General features: G+C 44.2%; 1 protein-coding gene across 2 annotated transcripts in view; it reads left to right on the plus strand.

Annotated features, from left to right (window-relative positions):
- Positions 1-794: 794 nt before the first annotated feature.
- The window catches only part of ssbp4 (single stranded DNA binding protein 4), an 89,240-nt gene continuing 73,180 nt past the window's right edge, over positions 795-16,854 (plus strand). For both annotated transcript variants that reach the window (XM_026160144.2, XM_026160143.2), the window contains exons 1-2: positions 795-1,128; positions 13,903-13,975. In XM_026160144.2, the coding sequence (XP_026015929.1) occupies positions 1,073-1,128; positions 13,903-13,975 (129 nt within the window). In that variant the 5' untranslated portion in view covers positions 795-1,072. The remainder of the gene's footprint in view (positions 1,129-13,902; positions 13,976-16,854) is intronic.

Here is a 16,854-nt window from a genome sequence, read left to right on the forward strand (position 1 = left end):
CGGCTATCTCTGGAGATCCAACTTGAGCGGCTCTTACCCTGGGAGGGGTGACGGGCAGTAGTAATAGACAGCTAAGCATTTCTGTTGGTTTTCTCATTATTAGACCAGAGCACAACACTGTTTGTGCCGTTATTGAAAATCAAAGCATCACATTTGTTCTTTCCATTGATGTTTAAAAAGTGGCGGTATCACCAACTGGATAGCTTCGAGTTATGAAGCTTTGAGTTTAGCGTTTTCATCATTGCCCATGTCGTGGGTTGAAAAACACCCCCTGAAGCACACCTGCATAAAGTGTCTGACATTAATAATGATCATAATTTAAAAAATGAACATCATGCTTAATTCAATATGACCCGAAACTGTGGACTAAGCCCAAAAGCTCTATGAAAAAGTGTTTACTTTGGACGTAATGGACGACCTTTCCCTCCATAGACTTCTATAAAGCGAGCAGTGTTTAAATAACTAGAGGTGACGCCCCCTGCTGGCTCCTCTTTGGGTTCACCTTTCAGAACACCTCCATCCATCTTTAACACAATCCACGTTTAAAACAAATAACCGACAGGTAAAGGTGCGAAAGCGCTAGAAGTGGGCACTGACATTTAAATTCACGGGATGAAGAAAGGAGAAAAAAAAAACCTTGCTCCACAGAGCAAAGTCCTCGCCAGCGTGCATTTCCCATCTCCCCCTCCTCTCTCCTCCTGCGGTCCGCAAACAAGAAGTGTGTGTTTCCCTTTAAGGAGCCCCCACCGTTTGCTTAACAGAGGGAGGAAGAGCAGGCCTGCGGAACAGCGGCTGAGGAGGGGAAAAAAATCCAACGGAGGACGGTTTCAAGTCCCCCCCAGTAGAAACTGTGCCTGATTTGTGGCCAATGTTGGAGATGTAAAAAAAAGAGAGAGAGAGAGAGAGAGAGAGAGAGAGGGAGGGAGAGGAGAGAGAAGGAGGAGGGAGGAGGAGGGGGAGGAGAAGGGGGGGAGTAAAAACACTAAAGGGGTAGCTATGGAGATGGAGCGTTTTGCTGGCTGCTTTCTTTGACAGGTGTTGAGTGGGGCAAAAGTCTTAAAACAGAAGCAGCATGTACGCCAAAGGTAAAGGAGCCGTCGTCCCTTCCGACAGCCAGGCGCGAGAAAAGTAAGTGACCGAGCCGCCGTGTGTGTGTGTGTGTGTGTGTGTGTGTGTGTGTGTGTGAGCGCGCGGAGGAGCGAGCGGCACAACTTTGTAAAGTAGCGAGGGTAATTCACAGGAGCCGCTCTACTCTTTCCTCCCTCCTCCCCGTGACCCCCTCGGAGGTGCGCGATAAACTTTTTCCTTTGCTTGTGGCTCCAGTTTGCGTGTTTGTGTCTGAAACACGGCTGCCGTGCGCACACTTCTGTCACTCGTGGGGAGCGACACTGTTGCCGTTTCCTTTCCGTCCTGATACTTTGTTGCGGCTCTCGGCATCAGAACTTCCACGCGCGTGGAGAGGAGCCTGCTCCTGCTCCTCTGGAGGGGGCAGGAGCAAGGGGCGGGATGGGCTGCCTGCTCTGCGGGGTCCCGAGGCGTGAAGCCGGGTCCACGCAGGGAAAGTTCAGTGAGCGGGGCCAAAGTTTTGCAGTCACGGGGAGCAGAGCCTGAATGTTGAACTGCTGCTTCTTGCAGGACGCCGAGGAACGTTAGGCTGAAGTCTGCGCTGTTATTGTGTGAACACATAATATTGGACAAATGATTAGAATTTTGTTTATTGCTTATTTCTGCTGTGCCTTATTATTTGTCCACATCGTCCTCCTTGCCTGTGCATCCTTCCAGGATTTGAGCTCACTACACAAAGCCAGTGTAACTTTTAAATGCCCCTGTCTCTGGTGGATGGGAGGCTGCAGCCCTCTCTCCTTTATGTCCCTGCTAAGCTGGAGCATGTCTTTCAAAGAGTTGGACCCTCTTTGCATCACAGCACTTTAGATCAGAGCTATGTTTTATCATCATTAGCTATTTTTAAGCACTAAACAGTCTGAGGTTAGAAGAGTGTAGGGATCCCTGCTGGGATGCAATTGTAATCTAAAAACACTGTCAGGTCCTGGGAGGCTGTGCTGTTCCGCTGCACCTCATGCATCTGTAATAGAAGCCAAATTTCTTTAGAGACTCTCTTGTATTTTTTGATGCATTGCCGTGTCATATTCAATTGATTAAGCCTCCTAGAGATGTGGCTCGCTTATGTGCTTAGTGGAAGCTTCCTCGAATACGACTTTGTGCATGCCTTGTGCCACAAGCCTTTGATTTCACTCTGAATTCCCATCAGTTTATTGGAAAATTGAGCAGTTCTGTGTGTGTGTGTGTGTGTGTGTGTGTGTGTGTGTGTGTGTGTGTGTGTGTGTGTGTGTGTGTGTGTGTGCTGAGGAGTGAATCCTAAATGAAAACAGTCCCATGTGGTTTTCATGAACAGCAGGCAGGGTGACCTTTGAACCAGCATATGATGCTTTAATATTGCACATGAACCGCCAGCAGACGCCGAGGCTGCGTTTACACCTGTTTGTGTGGCTCAGCTTCATTAGTTTATTTACAATACGCTGAAAGCCATCTATCATTTGAGTTCTGTGTTCCCGTTGCTTGTTCGGGGACTGTGGATTATGCTCCGTGTGTTATTGGGAGTGAAATCAGTGCAGAGGCAGCATGTATTTCAAATGATAGTGTAGGAGGAGATTAATAATTGAACTCATAAGAAATACAAGTCTTTGGAGAGCTGGAAATGATGAATGCTGCTGCGTTAAGGCTGCTTGTGAATAACCGCATTTCTGAGTTTGTTTTTCTGCATTTATTCCCACCTTTTCTTTACGTCTCTGTGTATATTCGCGTCCTTTCGGCATGTCACAGGCTTACAGGTGTTGTCCACACATCACAGATGACGCCTGCCCTCTCTGCTCACCTGTCTTGTCACCCTAACCTGCCCTGCAGGGCCAACACATGTTTCCTTGTAAGTGTAGAGCTCGCAACAGCTGCCTCAATGCATCACTGAATTGCCTCATATTCATATTTACATATTCATACGACTCTTTACATATTCAGATATTAAACAGAGGGCATCCCGGATGGGCTCGTATCTTATTAAAGCAGGCGTGCAGTGTGGCGTCACAGCTCCAGCTCTTGCGTAGAAGATTATGGTGTGATGTGCTCAGTTAGGTAATCTATAAAGGAATAATATGACTTTACGCTCTTGGTTTTGTACAACAGCTCTAATCATAATAAAGTGTGAACGTTTCCCCACTTTTATTTTTGTGTCCTTTTGATTTTAAAGGAGCTGCACGGCTCTTAGATTTGACACACAAATCTGCAGAGGAACATCAGATCACATATTTAAGGCCAGAGAAAAATGTAATTAGTTCAAAGCATGTTTTCCTTGTGTAGCTGAGAGCAATTGGACGATTCATGACTGTGGGCAGGCCACGCAAGTTACACCAGGGGAAGAAGTTATAGAGGGACTATTTACTCATAAGTTTATATTGTGTTTTATTAAACTGCTTCCTTGTCTTGTGCCTAAAACGTTTCACGTATGTGCACGTGCATAATTTAAAATCGACAGCATGTTTTCTTCCTGTGGGGTGTCACAAATGTGGTGATGGCCAGCTGCTGGAGCTTTTCAGGGATTAACCTCACACTGGAAATAATGGAACCAAAACAATCACAAATTTTTTACACCGCTCTGTTTAGGGAGCCTAAAAAGGGCCTGTAACTGGGAGCACGCTTCAATACCGAGGTGGCAGCCTAACTTAGAAAGCAGTGCTTCATTTACCGAAGGACTTGTGAGGTTTTGTTCTTGATGAAGTGTTTAATAAAGCTGCTCTGTATTTACAGTACTGAACGCTGCAGGTATGTACAGTAGCTCTCAGGGTCACTACACAAAATGTTCCAGCATGCACTCTTAGTTTTGCTGTTAATTGTGTTGTGACATATGTACAGTGTGCTTTTTATTTCCGTCACAGCCTTGAAGCCAAGGCTCGAATCCAGCCCGTTTGCTCAGAAATGCAACATGAAACAGTCACACGAGCGTTTCTCACTTTTGTGGATTCCGCTGCACGACCAAGGCCTCACCATACAGCTGTCTTGAGATCACAGGTAGCAGGAAATGAGGGGGGGAGAGTGTTTTCTTTGCAGATCCTTGAGAAACGTTGTTGTGATGAGGCGTCTTGTAAAGCGAAAACAAGCTACTAATACTAATAAAGGTGGAGGAGGAACCGGTGCCCTCACAGCCAGAGAAATTAATTATTCTCTGCACTTTTCAGTGTTTTATTTAATTTAATTTGGACGGGAGTGACACAGAAGCTTCCGTATTAATGTCTCCTATGTAACTGGAACCTCTTTGAATTGTGCGCTGATGGAGCCAGCACATTAATTAAAGGCGCCATTCACAAAAATGTTTCACAGATCGACGCCACACCTTATTTTTATTGATTTTCTTCTTTTGTAAACTCGTGTTTGGTTTCTAAAAGAACTTGCTCCTCGCGTTTGTTTTCTAATCCTCGGTTTGTCCGTGTGGTTTCGAGTGCTGTTGGATTTATGCGGGGAAAGAGCTTCAAGAGTAAAGTTAATCAGTTTGTTTTGAACATGGGTTTCTTTACATCCTCTGCTCCTCCCCCGACTCCTCCCATGTATTTACATGCACTTTAATGGGGATCTTCAGGTCTGAATGCATGGTTTTGATTCTACACAGATGGCTCTGCCATCTGCATTTTAGCCTTTTGAAGGAAGCATAAAGAGCTGTGCGCTAACACAAGCAGAAACACTGCTCTAAAAGTAAAGAAGCCCTCGATTTACCCTCAGCACCCTTTGGCTGACTGTGCTTTCATTCAGATATGTCAACAGTCAATTAATGCCGCCTTTCGTCAGCTGCTTCTGGTGCATCCGCACAAATTTGCTAGTTTTCTCACTTGAAATAAAGAAGAGAGTATAAATATTGAAGCTACGTGCCTGAAGTTGTTAATCAGTTTGGCAACAGAGCACACAGATGAGAAGTGCGCGCCTTTTATTAGCACACGGGAAAAAGCCTCGATCGAGCAAACGAGGCTCTGTGTGTTCCTAAACATACGTCGGTTACAAAACAAAAGCTCCTTTTTGAAGTTGCATCATGTTATCGTCCTCATTACCTGCTGAGGATGGTAGTCAATCGCTCTCGTCTGCCTCTTTCACCTAAAAACGGCTTTTGTGGGTTAAAAATCCAGTTTTACTATTAAACTCTGAGAAAAGTTCCACGTGATTCTGTCAGCAGGTAACATCACAGAGCCGAGAGGGAGAGCGGAGGCTTCATGTGTGCTTGTGTTTGTCTAACAATGTGTGGATTAACCCATGGCTAAAGCCACTGCTGTTTACATGCTCGGTGACGCTGATTTGTTTTGACAAAGGAAATGCCATAACTGAGCCCAAAAAATATACACAGCCGCTGCGCAGCGGGAATAAGCTTTAGTGAAACAGCTTCACTCTATCATGGATGTCTCAAACGGGCATCCACCCTCTCATTCACCTTTAAGTGATACATCACTGCATCCACACCGGGCACAGCCGTACTGTGTTTATATGCTGGGTGTAAATGTTTCATATTTATCCCGTCGCGCTTTAAAATCAGTATTTATTGTTTCTAAAAGGCATGTATGTGAAAGCAGATGCAGTTAGAGGCCCTGCCTCATCCTCCATCGCTTCCTTCCTTGGCCTGCCGCCGCTCTCGCTGCTGAATTATTGAAACAAAGACATGAGAGTTAATTTGCTAACTGTCTGTGTTTTAGCTCGCTAAACTCAGCCGAGATGCCCTTGTCTCCTGAGGCGAGCTGGGACAGCCTGGGGCTAAATGTCAGGTGTGTGTTTCCCGGGGACGTGACAGTGGGAGAGATCTCCTTGATGTGTGGACATGGAGCGAAGTCTTAGTTTGCTTGCGTGACGTTGGCGACGAGAAAGGAGGGAAGATCAGAAGCGATGTTGTAGAGGGTTTTCATTCTTCTCCTTTGGAGCTGCTTATGGTTTAAAAATTGTTATGAATCATTTTGCGTCTTAAGATAAAGAAGATGAGGACGAGACAGATGCTCTGCCAGTTGGCTTTGTGGCTCTTTTAATACAGCCTGACACACTTTACGTGACGGGCCTTGATATTTAGTCGGCAGTCAAAGCACAGGTCAGATGTTCTTCCTCCCACTCAGACTGATCTCCCATGTCTCATCGACTAATTTGCATCAGCAATTTGTTTTTTCTGTTAAATTTCCTTTGTGAACCTCTTCAGAGGGCGCATAAGCTGAGGAGAGGGCTGTTTGTGCTCGTGCTTTGTCTCGTAAGCATCTCACCTTTTATTCCTGACTGACACGTGTAACCGGAGCAGGGGTCACGGGGAAGCGTTCTCACCGGTGCTGTCCGTAGAGCAAAGAGCCGAGGCCCTGACCTTCAGTTTCCCTCTGCCACAGCTAACCCCCCTCACGCCTACTTTATCTACCTGTTCTTCCTCAAGCTCTGCTCCACCGGCTTGCAAAAATGTCTCCTCCTCAGCCGGGTTACACTTACTGGTTCTGACAGGGTAACAAAAGGTGTCCCCTGAAGCCTGGATTGAATGAGTGTTTTTAAATAATGCATTGCAGCCAGGGCAGGTGCCCATCGCTGGGGCACGGAGCCCCTCAGATCACACCAGACTCTGCCATGAAAATTTCATCGGCGCAGTGCTCATGGGAATCTGTTCGATCCTGTACAGCGTAGGTGCAGCATATAGGACCTGGCGCCTGCTGCTGGGTGTTCGCACTGCAAAGGCAGGGTTGATTTTGAACGTTACAACATGTGGCAGTCCCGTCTTCTTGTTTTGAGGAAGACCTATTTTTGTTTTCTTGCTCTGCTGCTGACGTAAAATGGAGCAGCTTCTTAGGAGGTTGTGAAAGGGTCTATTTTGACCTATGATCTTTTGCTGTGTCCCAACTCTAAACAAACAGTGAGCGAAAATAAAACTAAAGAGCAATGAAGGCACAATTTCAAGTTTAAAAACAGAAAATACAAACGTGCCAGAACATCGGTAGGATACAGGAGTCGAACCCTTTTCTTTTGTATGAAAGTCCTGTTGTTTATGCACTTTTAAACTTTTAGGTGGGAGCAGTATTAGCTGTCCCACAGAAACATCACTGAGAATGTAGTTTAATGTCGTGTGAACGTCATTTTTAGGAGACAGGGTGATAGGTTTGTAGTAGAGCTGGGCGATATATCGAGTTTTTAAAACATATCGATATATTTTTATACGAGATATAAGATGTGACAATATCCTTTATATCGATATAGTCTATGTTACGTTATAATTATAGTTGTGGAGCCGCAAGTTTGCCTCTCTTTCGTCCACTTTTGTCTCTACGCAACGTTACTCCGCCTCGCCTTCACTGAAGACAACTCCCCCTCCTACCCCATCGCTTCACGTGCAGGCAGCGACAAGACGGACACGGCAAATCTCCGTTAACGAGTTACTGCGCATCGCCCCATGCGTGGGGCTGGACGGCGTCAACGTGCTAACGAGCTAAACATGCTAACGAGCTAACCGCGCTAACGAGCTAACAGCGCTAACCCTAAAATCCTTTCATTCTCTCAAAAGTTGATAGCGCGCATTATGTATGAATTCTGGTTGTGCTTGATGGCCGCGAACCGATTTTATGTGGTACACGGCGCTCAGCAATCTGTCAAAAAATGTTTTAGTACGACTTTGGTAAGCTACGGAGCTGCACCGCTTGATAGATTGTCGGCGCATTACGGCTACCGAGGAGCTTCGCGGAGTGATACGTACTGTGCATCAACGTAATATTACCGTATTGTGTGTGTATAAGGACCATAAATGGCACCTGTAAGAGACGTGGTTATGAAGTGGATTTCAAACTCCAGGCTGTCAGTCACGCAGTAAAACTTGGGAACAGAGCAGCTGTGAAATCTGTCTGTCTTTGTTATTACGCTCAGCGTCTTTTAGTTTACATTTTGACTGCACAATTGTGAGCTCTTTGTTTAGCACAAAAACAACCTTGTTTTCTTTTATTTATGGAGCATTATTATTTAATGAATGCTCATAATTTAATTTTGAGTAATTTTTCATGTACATCTGTGCTGTATGTTAATAAAAGTGCCTGTGTGACATCTGGGACACAGCTTTGACTAAGAACTCTCTTTTTGTTCTTACTTTATGGCTTAAAAAAAAATCGAGATATATATCTTATATCGCCATCCAGCTAAAAAATATCGAGATATGAATTTTGGGTCATATCGCCCAGCCCTAGTTTGTAGCTTGAACCCATCCGCTGGAACGTTGAAGACAATATAATTACACTGCAAAGCAAGACACAAGTAGGCAAGCTTCTTCATGTTTCTCGTGCACGGGTGAGAACCGGACAGGCACCGTTCCTTCGCTTGACCCCAGTTGCTCTCGTCCGTTCTCCCGTACCACTGTTCTTTTATTGAGGTTACATGAATATGCATAAGTTCATTAACATATGACGTCTACATACACACAAAGAGTACCTTGCCTGTGTGTGTGTGTGTGTGTGTGTGTGTGTGTGTGTGTGTGTGTGTGTGTGTGTGTGTGTGTGGACTGCTGATCAAAGGGTCAAACATCCTTGGTCAGGAAGAGGGTAGCCTCCCCCTCACCCTATATGGTTCATCCTAGATAACACGGTGAGGAAGTCCTGCAGTTCATCTAAACAAAGAGCACTTAGACTAGAACAGACGCAACTACGTTAATCCTACCATAAAACAATAAGACACGGTATGACCTCTCATGCTCCCAAAGTGCTGTCTAATACACACAAAGTTTGCAGACTATCAAGGATCAAAACCTCTACCAATCTACAACTAATTACAAAACTCTAAGCATATATAAGTAAATATTTCTAAGCATAAATGACAATCAACAATACAAATCTAACACAGGGTCGCTTGTTGAACCTTGCTAAACTGCAAGTACAGTTTCATTGCGATTCATTATTTAGCATACCTTCTCTCACTCTAACCAGTCACGGTAGATGGCCCCGCCTCCCTGAGCCTGGTTCTGCCGGAGGTTTCTTCCTGTTAAAAGGGAGTTTTTCCTTCCCACTGTCACCAAAGTGCTTGCTCATAGGGGATCATATAATTGTTGGGTTTTTCTCTGTATGTATTATTGTAGGGTCTACCTTACAATATAAAGCACCTTGAGGCGACTGCTGTTGTGATTTGGCACTGTATAAATCAAATTAAATTGAATTGAATTCAAATGGCATCCTCTAAATGTGCAGCTGCCAAAATGCAGATGTGAGAAAAAGGACAGGCGACATGAGTTGGCTTTGGTTAGCTGCTTCCACGTGAGTCCTTTCCCACACGACTGAGACTTTGACTGGAGGAGCGCGTCGGCCACTGCTGGTTTAAATGCTCAAATAATTAACAACATAACTCTTTCGAGCTTTACATACGTTATTGACGCCCGTGCCAAAGGAGTCATTTTGGTGTTTGATGCTCCAACTAAAGTGATCAGTGTTTCTGTAGCAGCTCGTTTTCACATTATTGCATATTTTCGTGATTAGCTCCACGTGCCAAAGCTGCAGTCGTTACTCTTGGCTAAAAACAAGAAGCTTTCAAAGCTTTCTGTGTTTAAAAAATTGATTGCTGTGATTATTACCGTGCAATAAAGTGAACCGGAAGGCTGTATATGAAGAGAGGACGAGCAGGCTCTGATTCCTGAGATCCTTCAGTGTGGGCAGCAAAATGATGGAGGTTTGCAGCAAGGCCTGTTGTGCTCTGTGATTGGCTGCAAACTGGACACTGTTGAAGCTGTGGTGGAGAGGAGGCCACTGAACAAACTGTGATCCATCACAGATAACCCCGCCACCCTCCGAAACACAACAGGCAGGGGAGCTCCTTCTCCACACACTGATTCAGCTCCACTGCCCAAACATGCTTTACCCTTTATATTACAATATATCTGTGTGATAGAGAGGGAGCGTCCAGATATTATTATTATTATTATTGGATGAAAATAGTATTTCTCTTTCTCATTAGAAGTTTACATTTTTTGCTAAAAAGCACAAAAATTTCACATGAAACTAAAATAAGTACCATAGTAGTGCCGTTTCCTTCGTATCCTGTTCTAATGAAACACGGCTTAAGGTAAAGTCATAATCTGGGTCATGTTAGAGCCAACAATCCTCTGAATTGTTAAAAAATAAAAATGATTTTGCTGCACATTTTCGCAGATGACTCTTAGTTACAGGCGATGGGCATTTTCCTGAACACCGAGCTGATCACTTGCACTTCAGCAGAACAGTCGCTGCATCTGATATCAATATTAAACATTAACAACAAACAATTTGCTCCTACATGTGACTCTTTACAAACAAACACACACCGTGTTTTCGTATCTTTGTGGGGACATCTAATTGACATAATGCTAATTCACATAGCCGCTTACCCTGACCCTGACTATCAAAAATTAATGCCTAACCCTAAGCCTAACCATAACCTAATTGTAACCCTGATGCTAAAACCACATTTGAGTCTCAAAAATGCCTTCAAACTCATGGGGACTGGGATTTTGGTCCCTATAAGGGCTGTTGGTCCCCACAAGCATAGCAAACTTCTGATTCTTGGTCCCTACAAAGATATGTAAACACAGCCACACACACATACACACGACATATATGTTTTCCTTAAACTGTGTGTTTACATTAGGCGCTGATGTGGGCATAAATAGGATGGTTTCAGATGTTAGAAATACCGCAGGTGATGGCATCGCGTGTCTGGCTGAAACTAGTCTGGACCAGCTGCAACACTTTAGCAGATAGTTCTCAAGACGCTGCAGTGACATCTTTAAAGACATAAAGAGTCAGCTTGTTCAACTCTGTTCTGGCTCATTATTGATTCATTCAGTATCACCCAGCAACAACCCAAACATCATAACTCTCTGTCTGGTCTGGGCTTGATGCATGTGATCAGCATAAAATCTATCGCCCCCACCGTACACAAAAGCGCAGCACCTCCCCGCACAGTGCTGTAGAAGCAGGGAGAGCTGAATATAGATGACTGCATGGTGTGGCGTCTGTCCGCGCTTCTTCATCGTAGTAAAAATATTTAGTAGTGCAGTTTGCTTTTGTCCTGAAATGGTGAACCTGAGGGAAGCATGTGCGTCCATGCAGATTTATGCAGATGAATTTGTTGTCTAACCGGGAGTGGGTGCCAGTATTTGAGTTCTTTGTGATAATAATGTTGGTAAATACTGTTTACCTGAGTTTTGCGAGTCTGGCCAAGTGGCAGTAGGATGAGTGTTAATAAGGGAAGAGAAAGAAAGTAATTGGCTGGTCTCTAAAAACTGATGCTATTTATGATATAAAGTACATTTATGTTTGTAATAAGTCCTTTGCAGCCACTGAGAAATATGTTTGTTTCCTTCTCTGCTGTAACTAGTTGAGAAGATCAATACCACTTTCAAATCTGTGCATCGAAGCGGGGCTAAGACGCTTTTCTTTACTTTCTGTCAGTTTAATTCTGTTACCACAGCACATTCTCATATTAATCACAGACAGAGTTTCATTTAAGGTTGTGCAAGTGATCCCTGTGAGCTAAAAGCTCAGGTTACCGTGAGCTTTTTTTACTCTCGCCTCTGTGTGATGTCAGTGAAAGTGGATATCTTTAATGTGGTCATCTCAGGCATGCACAGCAGCACCACGGGAAGCCAATCAGGAGTCGGCTTAAAGGGTGAGCAGGAAAACCGGCTTGTTTCACACGGAGGATGAACCGAGCGGCTGCGTCGGCGCTCCGTATCAGATAAATATTTTTTTGAACTATGAATCGTGATAATTCACTTGACTGAAATCTAAGAGCTGGAAATGTTCATAATGGGTTTAAAGTTACTACGAATAACTATCCTGTATAAAGACAGGAAGCAGGCGCAGGTAGATCACCTGGCTCTGTCCACAGAATGCAACATTTGCCTGTCAGTACCTCTAAAACTCAAATAAAAATCACATGGTTTTAATCTAATGTTCCACAAGCTAACGTAAAAAGAGGACATGGTGGTTTGTAGTAGGATAATGTGTCGTACAGACTCAGGACACAAGCTGTGAGAGTGCGAGGATGGCCGAGGAAGGGAGACCTGTGCCGGTGCCGATTTTCAAGAGCAGATCTGTAGTAACTACAGTGGAATAAAGCTGAGGAGCCATACCATGAAGATATGGAAATGGGTTGTGGTCTGTAATGAGAGTAGGGAACAGGTGGAGAAGAGCCTGGAGAGGTGGAGGTATGCTCTGGAGAGAAGAGGAATAAAAAGTAGCAGAAACAAGGCATGGTACATGTGTGCAGCAGGGAGGATGCTAGCAGAGGTAGTGAACCTGGGGTTAGCTATCCAAAGCACAAGGGAGGTGAAGAGGAGAGTGCGGGGAGGGTGGAGCAGGTGGAGACGAGTATCAGGGGTGATTTGTGAAAGAAGGACAGCAGCAAGACCGAAATCAAAGGTTTCTAGGATGGTGGCCAGACACGGCAAAGTCAGAGAGGCGAGGCGGAGGCGCTTTGGACGTGTGTGGAGGAGAAAAGGTGGATTCTGAGGGTGGATGTAGTGAAGGAGGACAGGCAGAGCATTAGTGTGACAGAGGAGGATGCTGGGATGGGAGGAGGTGGAGGCAGATGATCCGCTGTGGTGACCCCTAAAGGGAGCAGCCAAGAGAGGAAGGAGAAGAAGAATGTGTCGTACAGTTTCTTGGCGGGAAGCGATGACTTTATGAAGTCCCACCATCTTGTTGCTAGGCAACCGGACTTTTACTGGTTCTCGGATCGACACATCACACGAGTCGAATTCATTTTCTACAGCAAAAGTTAAAAAATGTGTGTTTTTATTGGTGACTGGTGGGAAACTGTGCAGTCAAAATGTGCACGACTTGTTTAAAGTCATGAACCAGCATTTTTAAAAAAAAGATTAATAGTAGAATCGAACGTTATTCTTTTTTTCCTGTGCATGAATAAATAGTTTAACTCAGTAGTTTGATCCTTTGTGATCAGGCCTCATAGATAGCAGGCTCTGGGTTGGGAGCAGCCGGCTGACTGGGGTCTTTATCCCTGTGCTGATGCTCTGGTTGCCTCCATCAGTACAAAGACATGCAGACTGTGTTAATTGGTAAATGTCACATGCAGGTGTGAGTGTGAGCTTGAACAGCTTGTCTGTCTTTTCGTACACGATTGACTGGCAGGTGTAGCCCACCTCTTTACCCGGTGATTGGCTCCTGCTCACTGAAACCCTCTAAAGGACATGTGAGTAAAGCTTTGGTGATGAATACAGGCTGAGCTGCAAAGTGTAAATATGAGGACATAAAGTCTATTGTTTAGTGTGAGAAGAATACACTATATTTTTGATATCAGCAGAAGTGTAATATTAAAGGCTTGTTTGCAGAGCCTCCTCAGCCATTTCCAGCAGCTGTGTTTCTACTCTTTTAGCTGGATGATCCTAAAAGATTTTCTTTTAATGGACCGAGCTTAGACAGCAATATTTGATTTAAGATTTGTCTCACAGGTGATTGAAAAGCTGCTAATAATTATCAGCTGTGCTTCCGTCTTAAACTAATTGCTGTTTATATTAATGAATCATTTTTGTCTCTTAAAGAGTGATTTGTGTTATCATTTCTAACACGTAGAATCCACAAGGGTGTGTTCGCGTCTGGGAGTCCTGTCTGAGGATATTCTTCATCCATGTTTTTCTCTGTGCCTCAGCAGCAGTCATCCTGAAACCTGCGCATCAAACATTCATCACCCCGTCGCTGTGTATATGATATCTGTACTGTAAAATCACGTTTATCCGAGCGCCATCTCAGATGATTTTCCGCCAGTTGTGCACAAACGTTTGACTTTTCCTTCACTTTTGAAATCCTCCTGAATGAACGCTCACTGTGATCCTCAGCGCTCACTCCTCCTCTCGTCTCTGCTCTTGTTTTTCAGGTTAGCTTTATATGTGTACGAGTATTTGCTGCATGTTGGTGCCCAGAAATCAGCACAGACCTTCCTGTCAGAGGTAAGAAGCTCTTTTAGTTTGACTTCCTGTTCAGCGAGGATGAGTGTGATTCCCCCTCTATTGTATGACTAGGAATGGAATTCACATTATGAGCTGTTATGTGTTCGAGCAGGCAGCTGAGGTCCCGACTTTAAGAAAGTGTAAAAACATGAACATGTTAGTGAGCCTAGTCCTGTGTGTGTGTGTGTGTCTGTTTTATAGTTGCTGAATAACAGCAGTACTTTGTAGTAGGGCTGCACGATTTTGCATAAAATGAGAATCACGATTTTTTGGCTTAGAATTGAGATCACGATTCTCTCACGATTTTCTTTTCCAGTATAAATATTTATTGCACTTATTAACTGCACATCAACTTCGTAACAGTTGAGACTGAACATAAAAACAATAAATAAACATAAAAACAACAAATGTCTCACGTTTTGTTGTTGCCGCAAAATGTTGTACTGCTTGAAATTCCGTCTCCATGTGTATAGAGCAGGTAGTGCAACAATAGAAAAATAGTAGCGGGACGGCACTGTGTAGCGTTTGTCTAGGGTGTTGATCATTTTCCTAAATCCCTCGTTTTGCACAGTGTTGATGGGAGCCATATCTTTGGTCAGGTGATAAGTGATAGCCTCCGTAATTTCTTTGTGCCTGCGGGAGTTCGACGTGCATAGGGAAGCGCTGTAAAAGGTTCCCGTTATTGATGTTTGGGTGGTTGACCGGGACGGATTTTCTCCTGTCACTTTCTCGTCATCCCTGACGTGCTCTCCGTTGTTTTTTCCCTGCTAATTTTAGCATCACACGGCACAGCTTCTGTATCACGTGGTATAAGGCTCCGCCCTTGTCATTTGTTGAGCAGGAAGAGTGAGCGCTTGTTTTCATGCAGATTACGTCCCGGATCAAAATGCGGTACAATCGTCTTTTTTTTTTTTTTTTTTTTTAAATCGTTGTCATTTGGAAATGAGATCGCACATAAGTATGAATCGAGATCGCGATTTTCTAACGATTAATCGTGCAGCCCTACTTTGTAGTGTTTGTTAATGTGGGACAATGTAAACATGCTGTCAGTTGGGCTTCTTAATGTGATTAGCATCCCTTCATTATTAGTTTCAGTTTAATCAGCTGTTAAATTGGAGCAGTTTGACATGTTGTAAGCTGGTGCTGTTGCTCCTGTCCTATTCTGACATTTAACAAGTTAAACCAATCGTACCTTTAGTATTGGAAACAATTGCAAACTTAACCATTTGTTTCAGGTCTGCTAGACTTATTAGCCTTATATTATGCCCTTGAAATGTGTTGCATCCTCTTCCTTAATGTACATCCTTCCTGCTAATGGTCCCATGTCCAGGCCTCCTTCAGGAGAACACCTCTGCTGCTCATTGGCTTTATTCATCTCCGCTTAATACAGTCCACAACGCAGAGAGGGCTTTAATGGCAAACAAAGGCGGGCCTGTATCATCCAACTTTAATACCGACGTGATTTATGTGTCGTTTAATCAGATGAAGTCAGGGTGGAGTCGTGTAGAGATGCTGGTGCACATGTGTGCTGCATATCTGTGATACTGACCCTCAGAGCAGGCTTCCTGCACATTAGTCCCAGCCCAAAAGAGAAATTCAATGAAGACATCCACTAACAGAGGTTTATGGTCTCCGAGGAGGCTTAAGCATCCGAAATCAGCCGATTTCCAGCTGACTGGTGACAGCCAACTGAATGCGAGCTGGTCTGTTTTGCGAATGAGCAACAAGCGCAGAGCGGTGCAGGAGAAAAGCCACGTGCACACTCGCAGCCCTGCTAACATGTTGTTGTACGCACTAGAAACGGATTTAAGCACCTGACCAAATCAGATAATTATTTGTACCTGTTTCCAGTTTCTTTTGTTATAAAAGTGTTATAGAGTTAAAAAGTTTTTTTTTATTATTTTGTTTGTATATGCTGTCAACTGTAGTTCTTAGAAAATCAAATGTGACCGACTGCAGGTATCAGTCGGTAATATTAGCTTTGTTTAGGTACTTTACGCTAAACATAGCATGTTTAGCGTATTTATAACACTGAACAGTGAATACAAAAATAAACAAACCGCAAAATCAGTTTTCAAAATAGCAAACATCAGTTTTTTGGAGGAAAAATGTCTGACTTGACCAGGGTGAAAAAATAAGCTGTAAAAGAACCGTCACAGTCAATATAAAATATCAAAATCCCTCATTTAAATCAATAAAAAAGTTTTATCACTCCCAGCTCTGCTGAAAATGATGAGCTTTTCAATGAAAAAACACACACGTACCCACCTCACATCGCCTTTCCTGGAACACGGATGCATCGGTCAGATATAATCGGTCTTTTTTGCCTTTGCTTCCACCAGCGTGCAGGCAGGCAGGCAGCAGGGTGGACGGGGCTGCTGGAGGTCGGCCCGGCTGCCAACAACCAGGAGTCTGAAATATGAAGTAGAGATGGTGGAGCGGCACAGAGAGATTAAGTAGCTGAGCTGCAGCGAGCCTCGCTGATTTCAGAGCCCTTGTGGGTGAATCCTCTCCCAGAGATCGAGTGTTATTGGTGAGCCGCTGGAAAGGGGTGAAGTTCTGGGTCGCGTGCAACCCGAGGCACACAAACACGGATCCGTACACACGTTTAAACGGCCTCAAACAGGAATTAAAACATCTACCCAGACAGGGATTAAAACGGCAGACACGCAGAAGAGTCCACATATCCACGAGGCACGCACGCTAAGACTGCCAAGTCAGTTTGATGCCAGTTGTCTTAAATGTAGCGCCTGCATCGGTGTGCTGCTTAAAGATTTTGAGTATTTCAAGCCCGTCTTCAGGTTTATTTAGTCTCTATATATGCTGAGAGTCAGTCACATGACCTGCGTAACATCAGTCTGTTAGAGTGATGACATCCT

The sequence above is a fragment of the Astatotilapia calliptera genome, chromosome 23 (genome assembly GCF_964374335.1).
Source record: "Astatotilapia calliptera chromosome 23, fAstCal68.1, whole genome shotgun sequence".
NCBI lineage: Eukaryota > Metazoa > Chordata > Actinopteri > Cichliformes > Cichlidae > Astatotilapia > Astatotilapia calliptera.